This window comes from Abramis brama, assembly GCF_963993115.1.
Source record: "Abramis brama genome assembly, chromosome: 24".
Lineage (NCBI taxonomy): Eukaryota > Metazoa > Chordata > Actinopteri > Cypriniformes > Leuciscidae > Abramis > Abramis brama.
In genome coordinates, this window is record NC_139986.1 from 586868 (window position 1) to 602500 (window position 15633).

The 15633-nt window shown below is 40.0% G+C and overlaps 1 protein-coding gene across 3 annotated transcripts in view; it reads left to right on the forward strand.

The window, feature by feature from the left end:
- The first annotated feature begins 6161 nt into the window (after positions 1-6161).
- Positions 6162-15633, forward strand: part of col15a1a (collagen, type XV, alpha 1a) — an 88342-nt gene continuing 78870 nt past the window's right edge. For 2 of the 3 annotated variants that reach the window (XM_084102906.1, XM_084102907.1), the window contains exons 1-2: positions 6186-6318; positions 6415-6506. In XM_084102906.1, coding sequence (XP_083959032.1) covers positions 6290-6318; positions 6415-6506 — 121 coding nt within the window. In that variant the 5' untranslated portion in view covers positions 6186-6289. Of the gene's footprint in view, positions 6319-6414; positions 6507-15633 lie in introns of all 3 variants that reach the window. The other variant, XM_084102908.1, reaches the window with a different exon arrangement.

Here is a 15633-nt window from a genome sequence, read left to right on the forward strand (position 1 = left end):
ACACACGAAACACTCGAAACACACAAACGCTTGAAACACTCGAAACACACAAACGCTTGAAACACACAAAACATGCGAAACACTTAAAACACTCGGAACACGAAACGCTTGAAACACACAAACGCTTGAAACACACAAACGCTCGAAACACACAAACGCTTGAAACACACAAACGCTTGAAACACACAAACGCTCGAAACACACGAAACACACAAACGCTTGAAACACTCGGGAACACACAAAACATGCGAAACACTTAAAACACTCGGAACACGAAACGCTTGAAACACACGAAACACTCGAAACACACAAACGCTTGAAACAGTCGGGAACACACAAAACATGCGAAACACTTAAAACACTCGGAACACGAAACGCTTGAAACACACAAACGCTTGAAACACACAAACGCTTGAAACACACAAACGCTTGAAACACACGAAACACTCGAAACACACAAACGCTTGAAACACTCGAAACACACAAACGCTTGAAACACACAAAACATGCGAAACACTTAAAACACTCGGAACACGAAACGCTTGAAACACACAAAAGCTTGAAACACACAAACGCTTGAAACACACAAACGCTTGAAACACACGAAACACTCGAAACACACAAACGCTTGAAACACACAAACGCTTGAAACACACAAACGCTTGAAACACACAAACGCTTGAAACACACAAACGCTTGAAACACACAAACGCTCGAAACACACGAAACACACAAACGCTTGAAACACTCGGGAACACACAAAACATGCGAAACACTTAAAACACTCGGAACACGAAACGCTTGAAACACACGAAACACTCGAAACACACAAACGCTTGAAACACACAAACGCTTGAAACACACAAACGCTTGAAACACACGAAACACTCGAAACACACAAACGCTCGAAACACACAAACGCTTGAAACACTCGAACACTCGAAACACACAAACGCTTGAAACACACGAAACGCTTGAAACACACAAACGCTCGAAACACACAAACGCTCGAAACACACAAACGCTCGAAACACACAAACGCTCGAAACACACAAACGCTTGAAACACACAAACGCTTGAAACACACGAACACTCGAAACACACAAACGCTTGAAACACACAAACGCTTGAAACACACAAACGCTTGAAACACACGAACACTCGAAACACACAAACGCTTGAAACACACAAACGAAACACTCGAAACACATGAACACTCGAAACACACAAACGCTTGAAACACACAAACGCTTGAAACACACAAACGCTTGAAACACACGAACACTCGAAACACACAAACGCTTGAAACACACGAACGCTTGAAACACACGAAACACTCGAAACACACGAACACTCGAAACACACAAACGCTTGAAACACACGAACACTCGAAACACACAAACGCTTGAAACACACGAAACGCTTGAAACACACAAACGCTTGAAACACACAAACGCTTGAAACACACGAACACTCGAAACACACGAAACGCTTGAAACACACAAACGCTTGAAACACACAAACGCTTGAAACACACAAACGCTTGAAACACACGAACACTCGAAACACACGAACACTCGAAACACACAAACGCTTGAAACACACGAAACGCTTGAAACACACGAAACGCTTGAAACACACAAACGCTTGAAACACACAAACGCTTGAAACACACAAACGCTTGAAACACACGAACACTCGAAACACACAAACGCTTGAAACACACAAACGCTTGAAACACACGAAACGCTTGAAACACAAACGCTTGAAACACACAAACGCTTGAAACACACAAACGCTTGAAACACACGAACACTCGAAACACACAAACGCTTGAAACACACAAACGCTTGAAACACACAAACGCTTGAAACACACAAACGCTTGAAACACACGAACACTCGAAACACACAAACGCTTGAAACACACAAACGCTTGAAACACACGAACACTCGAAACACAAACGCTTGAAACACATGAACGCTTGAAACACACAAACGCTTGAAACACACGAAACGCTTGAAACACACAAACGCTTGAAACACATGAACGCTTGAAACACACAAACGCTTGAAACACACAAACGCTTGAAACACACGAACACTCGAAACACACAAACGCTTGAAACACACGAAACGCTTGAAACACAAACGCTTGAAACACACGAACACTCGAAACACACAAACGCTTGAAACACACAAACGCTTGAAACACACAAACGCTTGAAACACACGAACACTCGAAACACACAAACGCTTGAAACACACGAAACGCTTGAAACACACAAACGCTTGAAACACACAAACGCTTGAAACACACGAACACTCGAAACACACAAACGCTTGAAACACACGAAACGCTTGAAACACAAACGCTTGAAACACACGAACACTCGAAACACACAAACGCTTGAAACACATGAACGCTTGAAACACACAAACGCTTGAAACACACGAAACGCTTGAAACACACAAACGCTTGAAACACATGAACGCTTGAAACACATGAACGCTTGAAACACACGAAACGCTTGAAACACACAAACGCTTGAAACACACAAACGCTTGAAACACACGAACACTCGAAACACACAAACGCTTGAAACACACGAAACGCTTGAAACACAAACGCTTGAAACACACAAACGCTTGAAACACACAAACGCTTGAAACACACGAACACTCGAAACACACAAACGCTTGAAACACACAAACGCTTGAAACACACAAACGCTTGAAACACACAAACGCTTGAAACACACGAACACTCGAAACACACAAACGCTTGAAACACACAAACGCTTGAAACACACGAACACTCGAAACACACAAACGCTTGAAACACACGAACGCTTGAAACACACAAACGCTTGAAACACACAAACGCTTGAAACACACAAACGCTTGAAACACACGAACACTCGAAACACACAAACGCTTGAAACACACAAACGCTTGAAACACACAAACGCTTGAAACACACAAACACTCGAAACACACAAACGCTTGAAACACACAAACGCTTGAAACACACAAACGCTTGAAACACACGAACACTCGAAACACACAAACGCTTAAAACACACAAACGCTTGAAACACACGAACACTCGAAACACACAAACGCTTGAAACACACAAACGCTTGAAACACACGAACACTCGAAACACACAAACGCTTGAAACACATGGAACGCTTGAAACACATGAACACTCGAAACACACAAACGCTTGAAACACACGAACACTCGAAACACACAAACGCTTGAAACACATGAACGCACACATGACACTCGGCCTGTCAGAGGAATGCTCTCGGAGCTTCGGAAGCGTTATCAGGATCCGTGATGCCGCTATATCAGGACTGGAATGTCATCTCGCTGTGATGATGGACGAGGACGAGCGCTGAGGGTAAATGAGTCCGAGAGACGTCCAGTCAGTGGTTTGATCGAGGTCTTCCCTCACACTGAGACAGATTCCTTTAACCTGACTAACCCGAGGCACAGTCGACTCAGAGACTATCCTTCCGCAACTGTATGACTGCGGACCATAAAAGAAGATATTTAGAAGAATGTTCATGCTGCTCTTTTCAATACAATCACAACATTAGAGACTGTGTGTGTGTGTGAGTGTGTGTGAGTGCTGCAGTTCTTCTGAAGTCATTTGAAAGCTTTGAATTAAAGCTGTTATTCACTCAGTTTCATTTGCCACGTTTCCATATGGCTTTTTGCACAGTTCTGTTATCAGCAAAGTGAAAATGTGTGCAAAAAAACCTGTTTCCATCCAGTTGGCTGTTTCTGATAAAATGCTGTGTGTAATAAAGTGTTTTGGTGTATTGCAAAATGAATCTTCCCTTGCGTGATTTACTGTACGTCGTGATGCATTTGACTGACATCTGAGAACTGGGGAACTGGTGCACAGAATAACCTCCTATCAGTCGGTCCATGAAGATGTTAAACGTTAAGATCATTTGGAATGTAGTGCATTATTAATATAGATATTTTATTGGGTTTCTGTCCTTTTTGATTTGAATGGAAAAGAACATTAACAACTTACCTTTTGATGCTCCATATTAAGTTATATTTTAACAAACACGTATTTATGTTTAAGCTATGCTTCATTTATCTCAAAAACATGTTTGCTGTTTGTTGCCGTAGTTGGTGTAAGAAACGCCCGGTTCTGGGAAAACCCTGTCATTCGCTTGCAGATCCTCTGAGAATTACTACAGTAACTTTGTTTTAAATTGACAGATATTACAAAAAAACCCCTAAAAATCTTATGAATTACTGCTCCGCCTCTGTTGGAGCCGTACGATCTTTAATGTTCTGATGATTGAAGAGTTACACGACTGCAGGTAATGCCCATTAAATCCATCAACAGCATCAGTAAATCAGAGCATGAACCCACGGCATCTGCGTCATACTTCTCTTCCTTAAAAGTCCACCGTTTTAAAAGTATTTTCCCTCATCGGGCTGGACACGCAGACGTGACATCAGAGGCTTGATGAATGACTCAACATGATGAGTATCTGACATCATGATTTATGATGATCTAACATGATGTTTGCAGAAGAATCGGAGAATCATGATGATTGTGCTCATAATGTTCATCTGTCAATCCCTCACTCTTAAAGGGTTAGTTCACCCAAAAATGAAAACCCTCATGTTGTTCCAACCCCGTAAGACTTTCGTTCATCTTCGGAACACAAATGAAGATATTTTTGATGAACTCTGAGAGCTGTCTTACTCCTCCATAGGCTTCTCTGTAATCGATATCTGCTGGCCCACAAAAGTTAGTAAAGACATCGTTAAAATAGTCCAAGTGACTACAGTGGCTCAACCTTAAGTTTTTCATACTTTTTGTGTGCAAAACCCCCCCAAAATAACGACTTTATTCAACTCTTCATGTTCTTCTGTGTGTCTCTGAGTGAGTTCACGTAGTGTAACAGCGCAGCGCTTCTGGGTTGTACGTCAGAACGGAGGCTCACTATTGGTCGACGCTGGTCATGTGTGTGTGATGCGTGTGATGCTGGCCAATAGTGGCAGATGAAAATACCTGCAGTCCATGGAGGAGTGAGACAGCTCTCAGAGTTCATCAAAAATATCTAAATTTGTGTTCCGAAGAAGAACGAAAGTCTTACGAAAGTCTCAAGTTGGGACAGGGAGAGTAATTACTGACAGAATTGTCATTTTTGGGTGAACTAACCCTAAATAAGGCCTAGTCCACACGGACATGGGTATTTTTATAACTGGAGTTTTTCCTCCTGCTTTTTAAAAAAAAATCCCGTCCACACATGCTCGGTTTAAAAGAAATCTCCGCCTACATGAAAACGCAAAAAACACGCTATCACGCGCTGTCAAGAGCATGCCACACCAGCAGGCGGCGATCGTAAAGCCACGTTGGCCAATCAGAAGCCTGAATCAGAAGCAAAAACCCCGGTTTTACTGTCTACACGACAACACTGCAATCTTTGTATTATATCAAACCAAGGTTTAACAAAGGTTATTACTTTTTTATTTTAAATAATATTGATAATGTAGGGAACATACTAGCTATACAAAATAATATAATAATAGGTCTATTAACATTTTACTCTACTATTACTCAGCATGAGTTTATTCCATTTATTATTTTAATTTATTAATTTATTTTGTATAGATTAATAACTTCCAATTAACTACAAAAACAAAAAACAACAACAACAAAAAACCAGCATGAATTTACATCTAAAATAGACACAAATAAATAAAAAATCTAAGTTCATTTTGAGAAAAGCTCTTGCAGCATTGTTTGCAAATAACACTTGGTTTAATATTTTATCAACTGATACAATGATATCCATAAACATTTAAGACACTTTTGTGTCTTTTGGGACTCCTGTTTTTTTATTTTATATATATATATATATATCATGCTTTGGCTTCTGGTAGGTAACAACACAAATAAACTCCATTATTCTGTCTCATGAAGCACAAGAGCTGTGCCAGACTCACACACTATAGATTTCACTCACAGAATCTCATCAGAAGAGGAGCGAGCACGAGGAGCCACAGATGATGTTTGTTGGGTGAGGATTTAACTCTGAGTGTGTGTGTGTGTGTGTGTGGAGTTGAGGAGGAGCTGGAGTCGTATTTCAGAGTCCGAACTGAGACTGCCTTTGTTCACGTGGAGCTGCTCTCGATCAGTCCGACAGCAGAGAGAGAGAGAGAGAGAGTGTGTGTGTGTGTGTGAGAGAGAGAGAGATCACAGTCTCTAACGGGACCCGAGACACGAACACCTCCTGCACCACAGTCATGGCTCGTGCACGCGCCTCAGTGCTCAGGTGACTGACCTGTCCTGTGCATGTGCTTCATATTTCATTCACTTCATTCTGAGAATCACCTGGCATCAGCTCATCTTCATCTTTATTTCTGATCAGCAGAGTCTGGAGCTGGAGGATCATCTTCATCATCTTCATCTTCATCACTGTCAGCTTCTGTCCTCCTGCGCGCGCATTCTCCCTTCACTCAGGTATGGCACAACATCAATAACTCGTCTTTATGTGTTACACTAATGTAAGCTGCAGAAAATACGGTTAGTGGTGGGCATGTCCGATTAGTGAACGACTCGTTCTTTTGAGTCGGATCTTTTTACTGAATCTGTCGAACCGGTTCGCAATGCCGATCTGAACCATAGATCTGAACGGTTCGCAGGTGAATCGGCCTGAAGCTGAGAATGAATCGTGTCTGTTGAATCTGTCCTTTGGGAAGCCAAACGCTGGTTTTCTGGCACATTCTGTGTGTACAAGATGATTAGGAAGAGCAGCGGGAAATGTGTCTGATGGGGCGAAAAGTAAGTTACTTTAATAGCAGAAATGTTACACTAATGTAGGCTACTGGAGATGTGTTTAAGAGTTGATTGTATCTGACCTACCAACGAAACAGAGTTGATTTTAATAAGTAACAGCATTTTATTAAGCCTATGTACAAAAATGTATGAGCAAGCAGCCAAGAGATGCAAAATAATTTTAGTAGCTTATTGTTTAATGTAAAAGCTAATTATATTAAGTTTCTAAATGATTGTGTTTATATGAACTGAATCGTGTCTGGTTTCGAGCGCGTGAACCTGACGTCATGGTCACGGGATGCGTTATGGCGGGAAATAATGGCTGAATCTGTTTATTCGAAGCGATTCTTTGAAACAATCGATTTGTGAAAACGAATCAAACCTTCACCAGGGTTTATGAAAGCTGCAGTAACAGAAATGAAGCCCTGTTCTGTTCCTGTGGTAATCTGGTTTGTATAGCACTTTTAACTATTTTAACTGTGTTTTCAACGTTTTTGCAAAGGAATGTTTCTGTTAATGTAAACTTCAATCAAATCTACAATTAAGATCATCAACAAAAATGTTGAGTAGTTTGCATCACTGGATATTACTTTCGGTCTGAACGTTTCTATTGTAAAACAGTTGTCCAATATTACATTTTTAGCTACTTCCATCGTCCGACGCACTCTTTCACTGCTAAAACTACAGCGTCTTGTTGGAATAGTTAAGCCCCGCCCTCTTTGATTTGATTGGCCATCTTCATAATTTATTATGATGTCTTTCTGTTAATTTAATGCTGAAAGTTGCTATATTATATAGTTCTCCTTAATAGTTTGCCTTAAAGTGACTCCATTACTGTATGCAGGTGAGGCTCATAGTTTAATGAGGAGTTCAAGGTCACAGAAGGTCATAGAGGAAAAAACGCATTCTTTACCCTAATTACCCTCAGAATGACGGATAGTTGGCACAGTTCCTCTGTTGGGTCGAAACACAAGCAATCTGCCATTATGACCAGCGGTGGAGTTATCTTTCCCTAAGGATGACATCATGTCCACAAAAGCTGGATTGTGCTCCATCTGTAAAATAACGCAGAGCTGTTCGTTCTCGCTGCCAAAGAACTGCATTCCTGACCTCGGCTTGTGTTCATGATCAACCTAATATGTTTTAATGAATGGCTTGGCTTCAATAACACTGCAGTTCCTCTGCTTGAGTCCGCTGATGATTGACACATTACACCAAACGCAGGCAGAAAGCTTCTGAATGTTTGCCTGAAAAAAAATTCTATCATCACCTTCATATCGAACGGGGTACTCAAAGATAGATTTGTATTTTTTCATTTGGGTGTAACGTTGTTTTAGATCCCGTTGCCTTTCATTGTATGGACAAAAAATCATTGAAATATTTTTCAACACATAAAGTCACACAGGTTTGGAATGAAGTGAGTAAAAGATGACAAACGTTTAGTTTTCAGTGAACTACAGTATCCCTGTAAGCCAGTGAGATTACACTCCTGAGATCTTCTGTGATTCAGGTTTCACAGGAACTATAAAGACGAATCATCCTGCAGACGGACTGATTTGGGACAAATATTTCCATCCCAGCTGTAAACACAATAATAGAGCAGTTGCCACGGAAACGACCCTTCTGTGGATGTATTGTGAGAGCGCAGCTGCTTTTCTAACTCTAAGGTTTGTTTGATGCTCAAACTTCTCCTCTCTAACGGTGTTTGTTCTCCTGCTGTGTCAGAGTGGCACTGGCTGCTTCACTTCTCCTGTTCATGGTTTGGGTTTAATGTGCCAGTTAAATGTAATCCAGTAGAGTCTACCTGGACTTAAACACATTTCCCCTAGAGCTCTGTATATCACACTGACCCAGCTTTAGTCCGGCTCAGAGAGATTCAGTCGTATTCTCCAGGGCTTTGATTTCCTCTAGCTTTGGTTCCTCTGTTCTTGTTTAGTTTGTATTACAGTTACTCATCTCCGTAACTTCAGGATCGGCTCGAGTGTGGATGCTGACAGCTTGTATTAACCGCAGGAATGTGGCTGACCTTCTGTAATGATCCTACTGTTGAAGAATTGTCTTAGAAACATTTGAAGCCTTGAGCCGCATGAAACAGCCCTGAGATCTGGAGGCTCTCCCCTGATCTTCAGTCCTTCCGGGAAAACCACTGTGCCGTTAAAGGCAACATCATTTCGGATGAGATGCTGATTTGAGGTTCAGACTCTCTGGGGTTTTTGAAGTTCTCTACGAGTCCTGACCAGAGTTACGCTTTGGCTTTTATATGTCATGGCCTCCTAATAATCCGGCTTCATCTCCACTGAGAGCTGGGCTGCTTTTTAACTTTGCGTCCTGGTTTCCTTGCGTCTCATCCTCTCACAGTAAGGTAAAGTCCTCACAGTAAGGTTAAGTCCTCACAGTAAGGTAAAGTCCTCTCACAGTAAGGTAAAGTCCTCTCACAGTAAGGTAAAGTCCTCTCACAGTAAGGTTAAGTCCTCACAGTAAGGTAAAGTCCTCTCACAGTAAGGTAAAGTCCTCACAGTAAGGTAAAGTCCTCTCACAGTAAGGTAAAGTCCTCACAGTAAGGGTCTGCTGGTATACGGGTGTCCTGATACATCAAGACATTCTTAATAAGTCCTATAGTGCCAGATGAGGGGTTTCTTCTCTTCAAAATAAAGCTTCCAAAATGGGATTTTTTGGGCAGAAGAACCATTTTCATTTCCCCAAACACCTTTCAGTTCTTAAAAGAACCATGTTTTTCTTAGTGCGAAGAACATTTTAATAATCTGAAGAAGCTTTTTCTAATTATAAAGAAGCTTTTGTGCAATAGAAAGATTCTATGGATGTTAAAGATTCTTTATGGAACCATCAATGCCAATAACAAAGCTTTATTTAGCTGTAAAGTATCCAGAAATGTTATGAAAAGTTATTAAAGCTGCAGTTTGTAACTTTTTTTGTGTTCAAAATTTACAAAATGTATATGATAGGCAAGTACATCATGAATCCATTTTCCAAACTGTGTTTTTGTCTTATCCTGAATCACGCGGTACACCTATAATAAGTGTTTATATCGGGACTATACACAGTTCCTGCGTGACTCGCCATAGACACAAACACAGAGAAGTAGATCCGGCTACAGTGTTCTTCCACCAGACGTGTGCGTTCTGCTTATTAACCGCTAGAGCGCCACAGGTTACGGATTTGATTTTCTGCAGTGTTGTTTGCCTGGGTGTGTGTGTGTTCAGTTAGATGTGTGTTTCTGTGTGTTTCATAAGTGTATTATGATGTTGCACAAACACTGTGTTATTAAAGGTTTGGACTGACAGCCTGAGGCGATTTTCCTTCGTCCACTGACACGTCTGACTCCAGTTTCTGGAAAATATTAGGCGACGGATAAAACTCCATCAAAGGAAATGTGCAACAGTGACCAAACAGGAATGACAGAAGACGTCTCATCCTTTCCTCACGGGCTGGAGACCTGAGAAAGAGAGAGAGTGTGTGTGTGTGTGTGAGAGAGAGAGAGAGAGAGAGAGAGAGAGACGCTTGTTCTGTGTGGGAGAGAGAGAGGCATGGGTTACTGCTCATGTTCAAGGGTGTTTTAACTCTAACATGAGAGTCAATGAAAACAACTCTTAATGTCTTTTTATTTTCTTCAGCTTATAGAGCAGATTCAGGATTATGCTGGCAAGCTTCTTGTTGAAACACTGCAAAGTTTTTAGATTGAGAAGTGCACTTAAACACAGGAGCAAATCCTTTAATGTGTATAATAGAGGAGTCACTCGTGAAATCACACCACTTTACATATCGATGATAACCAGCGTCCAGCTGTGAACTAGACACATGAAGATAAGAAATATTATTTATTGTAATATTTCACTGAAAAAGAAGTATAAAATAAAATATTTCATAAAATATTGATTAAAATAAATAAATAAAAATAATATAAATAATACTAATAATTATGGCTGTCTTAATTTTTTCATTTACAGATGTTAAACCATTGAGCAGGAAAGCTTAACTTTAGTTTATAAGCGCTTCTCATTGTACATTTGATCACGTTTCGTTCCTCATTGTGAGTTACAGTCGCCGCATTACCATTACAGATTTGCGCAAAACTTTTGCGATATTTTCTGAATGTTGATAAAAAACTTGCGAAATGAGGGCGTTTCCATTAACCGATGTCATGCGACTGAAATGTAATTTTTTCCTCTCACGATAAGTCATTCCAACAATCTTGTTTAGTTCACATATATCCCAGCCGCCGCAGTAGCCAGTATTATTAATGGAAGGAGACGTGTGTGTGTGTTTTCCAACATTACTGGCATGGAAAACCCTTATACTGGGAGCGGCTGGTGTGAGGTGTTCTGGGAGTTTCTCCCTCAGTTCTGCTTCAAGCTCGTGATTGTGGCATTTCTTGGTGGTTTAGAATCCAGTTTTCCTGTTTTATGAGTTTAATGAAGAACTCTGTCTCGTCTTCTGTCCAAACACACGTTTAAATAATGATCATGTGACTTTTACGTACGTCAGGTGACCTGACCTATAAATGTGGAAAAAAGTTTTCCATTGCAGTTTTGCAAAATATTCCTTATTTTGCGGAAAAAAACCTCATGTGAGCGGAAAAACCTTTTTAGCGATATATGGGAGTTTTTTGCGAAATTGACGTCTTTCCATTGGCCGTATTTTCAATTCGCAATTTCAGTTTGCACAATTTGAAGGGTAATGTACACCCTCACACAATTTGCATTTTATTCCAATCAATTATGCACTTCGTTATGGTACCCTAATTTAAAGTAAATGTGAATGTTTCAGGTGTATAACTAACAGGATGACCGTATTTAGCTGTGAAATGCACTGTGAAGAAGTCTTAATGATGCCTGTGTATCATCTGTCCCTGAGCGATCCAAGCTGTCGTCCCGGAGGCCTGTGCCATCACACACACACACACACACTCTGGACAGATCGGCTGCTGTTGTTTACATCACAGTGGAGATATAGCAAGTGCACTTCATAACAAACATATATATTATATACCATCCTCCCCATTCACATATAGACACACTTGATCTATGACATACAGTAATGAAGCTCTCATGTTTCCATAAAGCATGAAATGATCTTTAAAGGTGATGATGGAGAGTGTTTGCGCTACTTTTCCTATTAAGTCATGGCATCAGGAATGTTCCCCGGGACGAGGAATATGTGTGCCATCCGGGCAGGAATTAATCGTCCATGAGACACAAACCAAAACAGGAAAGCATGACTGGATGTTCCAGGGCCTCGATCTCGCCCGCGTTAGAAAACACATTCCCTTTGTTTGCTTTTGACGTAGAGCTGTTGAGTAGATGGAGCAGCCCTTTGACCTTGGAAAATATAGATCGGTCAATACATGCTTTTGTGGTCTGATGAGTTTTTATTTGGAAGAAAGTACATAGAAAGTATTTTGCATTGCATTTGTATCTGATTATTAAAGGCATCATTCGTTATTTTGTCTCTTTCGACTTGCATTTTTTCCTCCTTACAAGGTCGTGTTCAGCAAAAGAGTCGCTAGGCTGGACGATCATGACTCAGACACCGAGAGGATTCAGTGCAGACGTTTACAGAGCGTTTATTTAAACCCAGACTCACTGAGAGCGTGTCAGCATCTCTGACAAATGATATGATGTTTCATGCAGTGGTGGAAAGAGTACTGAGAAAACACTCAAGTAAAAGTACCATTACATTCCAAAAAATGTAGTGTGAGTAGAGTTAAAAGTACTTGTCCAAAAAACTACTTGAGTAAGAGTAAAAAAGTAGCTTATTTAAAAGTACTCATGAGTAGTGAGTAGTGAGTACTGAGCTGCAGATTCTACCCCCTTATAATAAACACTGTGCACTACAATTTTTAAATTAAAAAAATAGCACATACTGTAATTCACATTATATTTTGTTCTTTGTCAGAAAGATTGAAGAATATCTATCATCCATCTTTTTAAAATGCATCAAATCAGTACACTCATCACCATTTAAGTCATATTATTAAAAAAAAGAAAAAAAAAGCAAGCATTTAAAATTAGGCGAAAGGCCACTGAGCCTGAGCATGCTATTGTTGCACATAAAATATCAATATTCATAACTGTGCAAAGAATTCAAAAACCTTTAGAAACTCATATGATAGTTCAGCATCACACACCATGAGATGGGTTAAATAGAGAGATTAAAAAATACCCAATTTCTCTCCAAAACGGTACCAATTTTAGTGTTTTGATAAATGAGAATCACTAATATTATCAGATTACCTCACCTAATGCACTGAAAAAGGCTAAGATAATAGGCTAATACTAAATACCTTGTAATTCCATGCTATTAAATATGTTACAATTTAAACGTAAATGCACATTGTTCTATAAGGGTGGCATCATCCCTTACATTTTACACGGCTACATTTACTCACGTTGTAATGCTGATAATATAATTTGTAAGGAAAATTGTGCATTAAATAGGGAAGTTATATCCGGGAAACTTTTACAAAAGAAACAAACACACATACAAATGCATGTCTCTTTGTAGTCTCGGCGAAGCTGTTTTATCAGCAGCATCCACACACAAAAAAAACAAAGTTGAACATGAAAAATGTTTTTGCGCAAGTGCACTTGTCAAATGAAGATGGATTGTATGAAATGGATCAATCAAAAAACGTTGTTTATTAACGAGCTGTAGTCACGCACTGACAGAAATGCAGTTCAAGTTAACGCCATGGTTCATAAGGTGCACTGCATAGTACTGAATCTGGCGGCATGGCGAGCGCGAGACGCGGCAGTGCACAGATCGTGACGCGCGTCTCTATATAATGTGATTGTGAAGTAAATGGGAGCGGGAATTCACCGCATTATGAACTCGTCACGCAATATCCCCAACCTCACACCAAATGTTAGGCCCCAGAGATAGCCCAGCCTATATAAATATCATATTAAGCCAAAATGTGAAATGTAGACTACCTTAGCATATTAGAGGAAGACACTGATATCTGGATTGAACTGATGCCTGAAGAATGCACTTCGCAGAGTAACAGCAGGAACAGGCGGTTAAAGTTTTCTATGCTTAATTTGATTTGATGACAGTCACGAGACCGATTACTCGATCCAATCACGTGGATGGATAAAAATAAAATTAAAACAAGCATTTAACGAGTAACGACCACAAACAGAAGGAAAATAGCGGAGTAAAAGTACCGATACATCACTTAAAATGTACTCAAGTAAAAGTAAAATTACACAATTTTTAAACTACTCAAAAAAGTACAATTTCTGAAAAAAAAATACTTAATTACAGTAACGTGAGTATTTGTAATTCGTTACTTCACACCCCTGGTTTCATGACACTTTCTCATAAAAAGGTTTAAAGGTCAGAACACAGTGTTGTGCAAGAAACCAAGTGAAAATACGTCTTTATTAATCGACAATCTGCCTCTGAAATGATCATTTGCGTGAACACGAATAAAAGTTGTTGGTGTTTTACTGCCGCTAGTGTTTATTCGTATAGGTACGATTTTGGACTTTTGCAAAGATGTGCTGTATGTAGAGGCATGTTTTTCCAGTGAGCCGACAGTACGCTGGTTTATTTACTGTGAATTATGTGTTTCAGTGACTTTGGAAAATTAGCTATTGGTTAGCAGTGAACTTAAACTCGTGATGAGAGGGAAGTTGTGCTGGTCTTCTCTCCTCTATTGTGTCGTATATCCGAGTGAACAAGAACAAATGTGGGCGGGGCTTGATTGTGTCTGTGGGGAGTTGATTGGCTGGTTGGATGGTTGTGGTTTGCTATTGGCTGATCTCATGTGAGTGACAGGTTGCCCCGCCCTCGTCATCAGAGAAGAGATGCTGGAAGAGGAACTTATTCTCATTCAACATTATTAACACAATAATGATGATGTACACCCATAAATCATTTACAATAAACACTGCAGTATTCCATAAAAAAACACACAAAAATTGTTGGGAATTGTTGATTTCCTGGTGACTTTATGTATGGAAAACACACCTGTTGTTGTGCACTTTATAGCCGTGCTGAAACGAGTCAGTGGAAAAGCTCTGGACAAGAGCAGGTCTGGGGGAGAATGATTATAATATCACCAACAAACTCAGGAAATGAGCTTCACTGCAACAGACTAAACGCAACAAGAGTCGACATTAGAGTCGAGTTGTGCCATGAAGGAAGTGACAGGGAATGTTTAATGATAGTGTGAACAGATGCTCTTTCTCTCAATGTCCTGTTTAACGTGTGTTTGTTGGTGAATATAGAAGGTCTGATTGCTCACGCTGTGTTCACAGGCATGTTATGTTACATTAGTAGAAGAATAGTTTTGTGTATGTCAGTCAGTCTTATGAAATACCTACACAATCTCCTGGCAGTTCGTGACAATATCATGTTTTTACGAATTGGTGGATATGGTCTCATTCATATGCTTTCGAATGTGAACCTTCATGCCTCCTTTTCTACTAAAGAATCATAATTGTCATATGATTCACATTGTACATATTCATATGAAATTGCCACCTTATAAATTGTGGGTTGCATAATTTCTTTAGTGAATCGGGTGATTAAAACTGACTTATACAGCACAGTTCATTCTTAGAGAATTTCCCCTGAATGTTCAGAGTTAATCTATAGTGCGTTCACTTCAGTGGATTACTTGAGAAAATGAACATTATATTAAAAAATGTCTTCTCATTTTTCATTATAAAGTCTCAAGCTTTGACTAATCAGCATCATCTCATATTCTGGCCCAGAGCTGTTTGGACACAGAGTGACTTTACCGTCTCCTGTCGGACACTCACTCGAGCTTCGGCACATGTATACG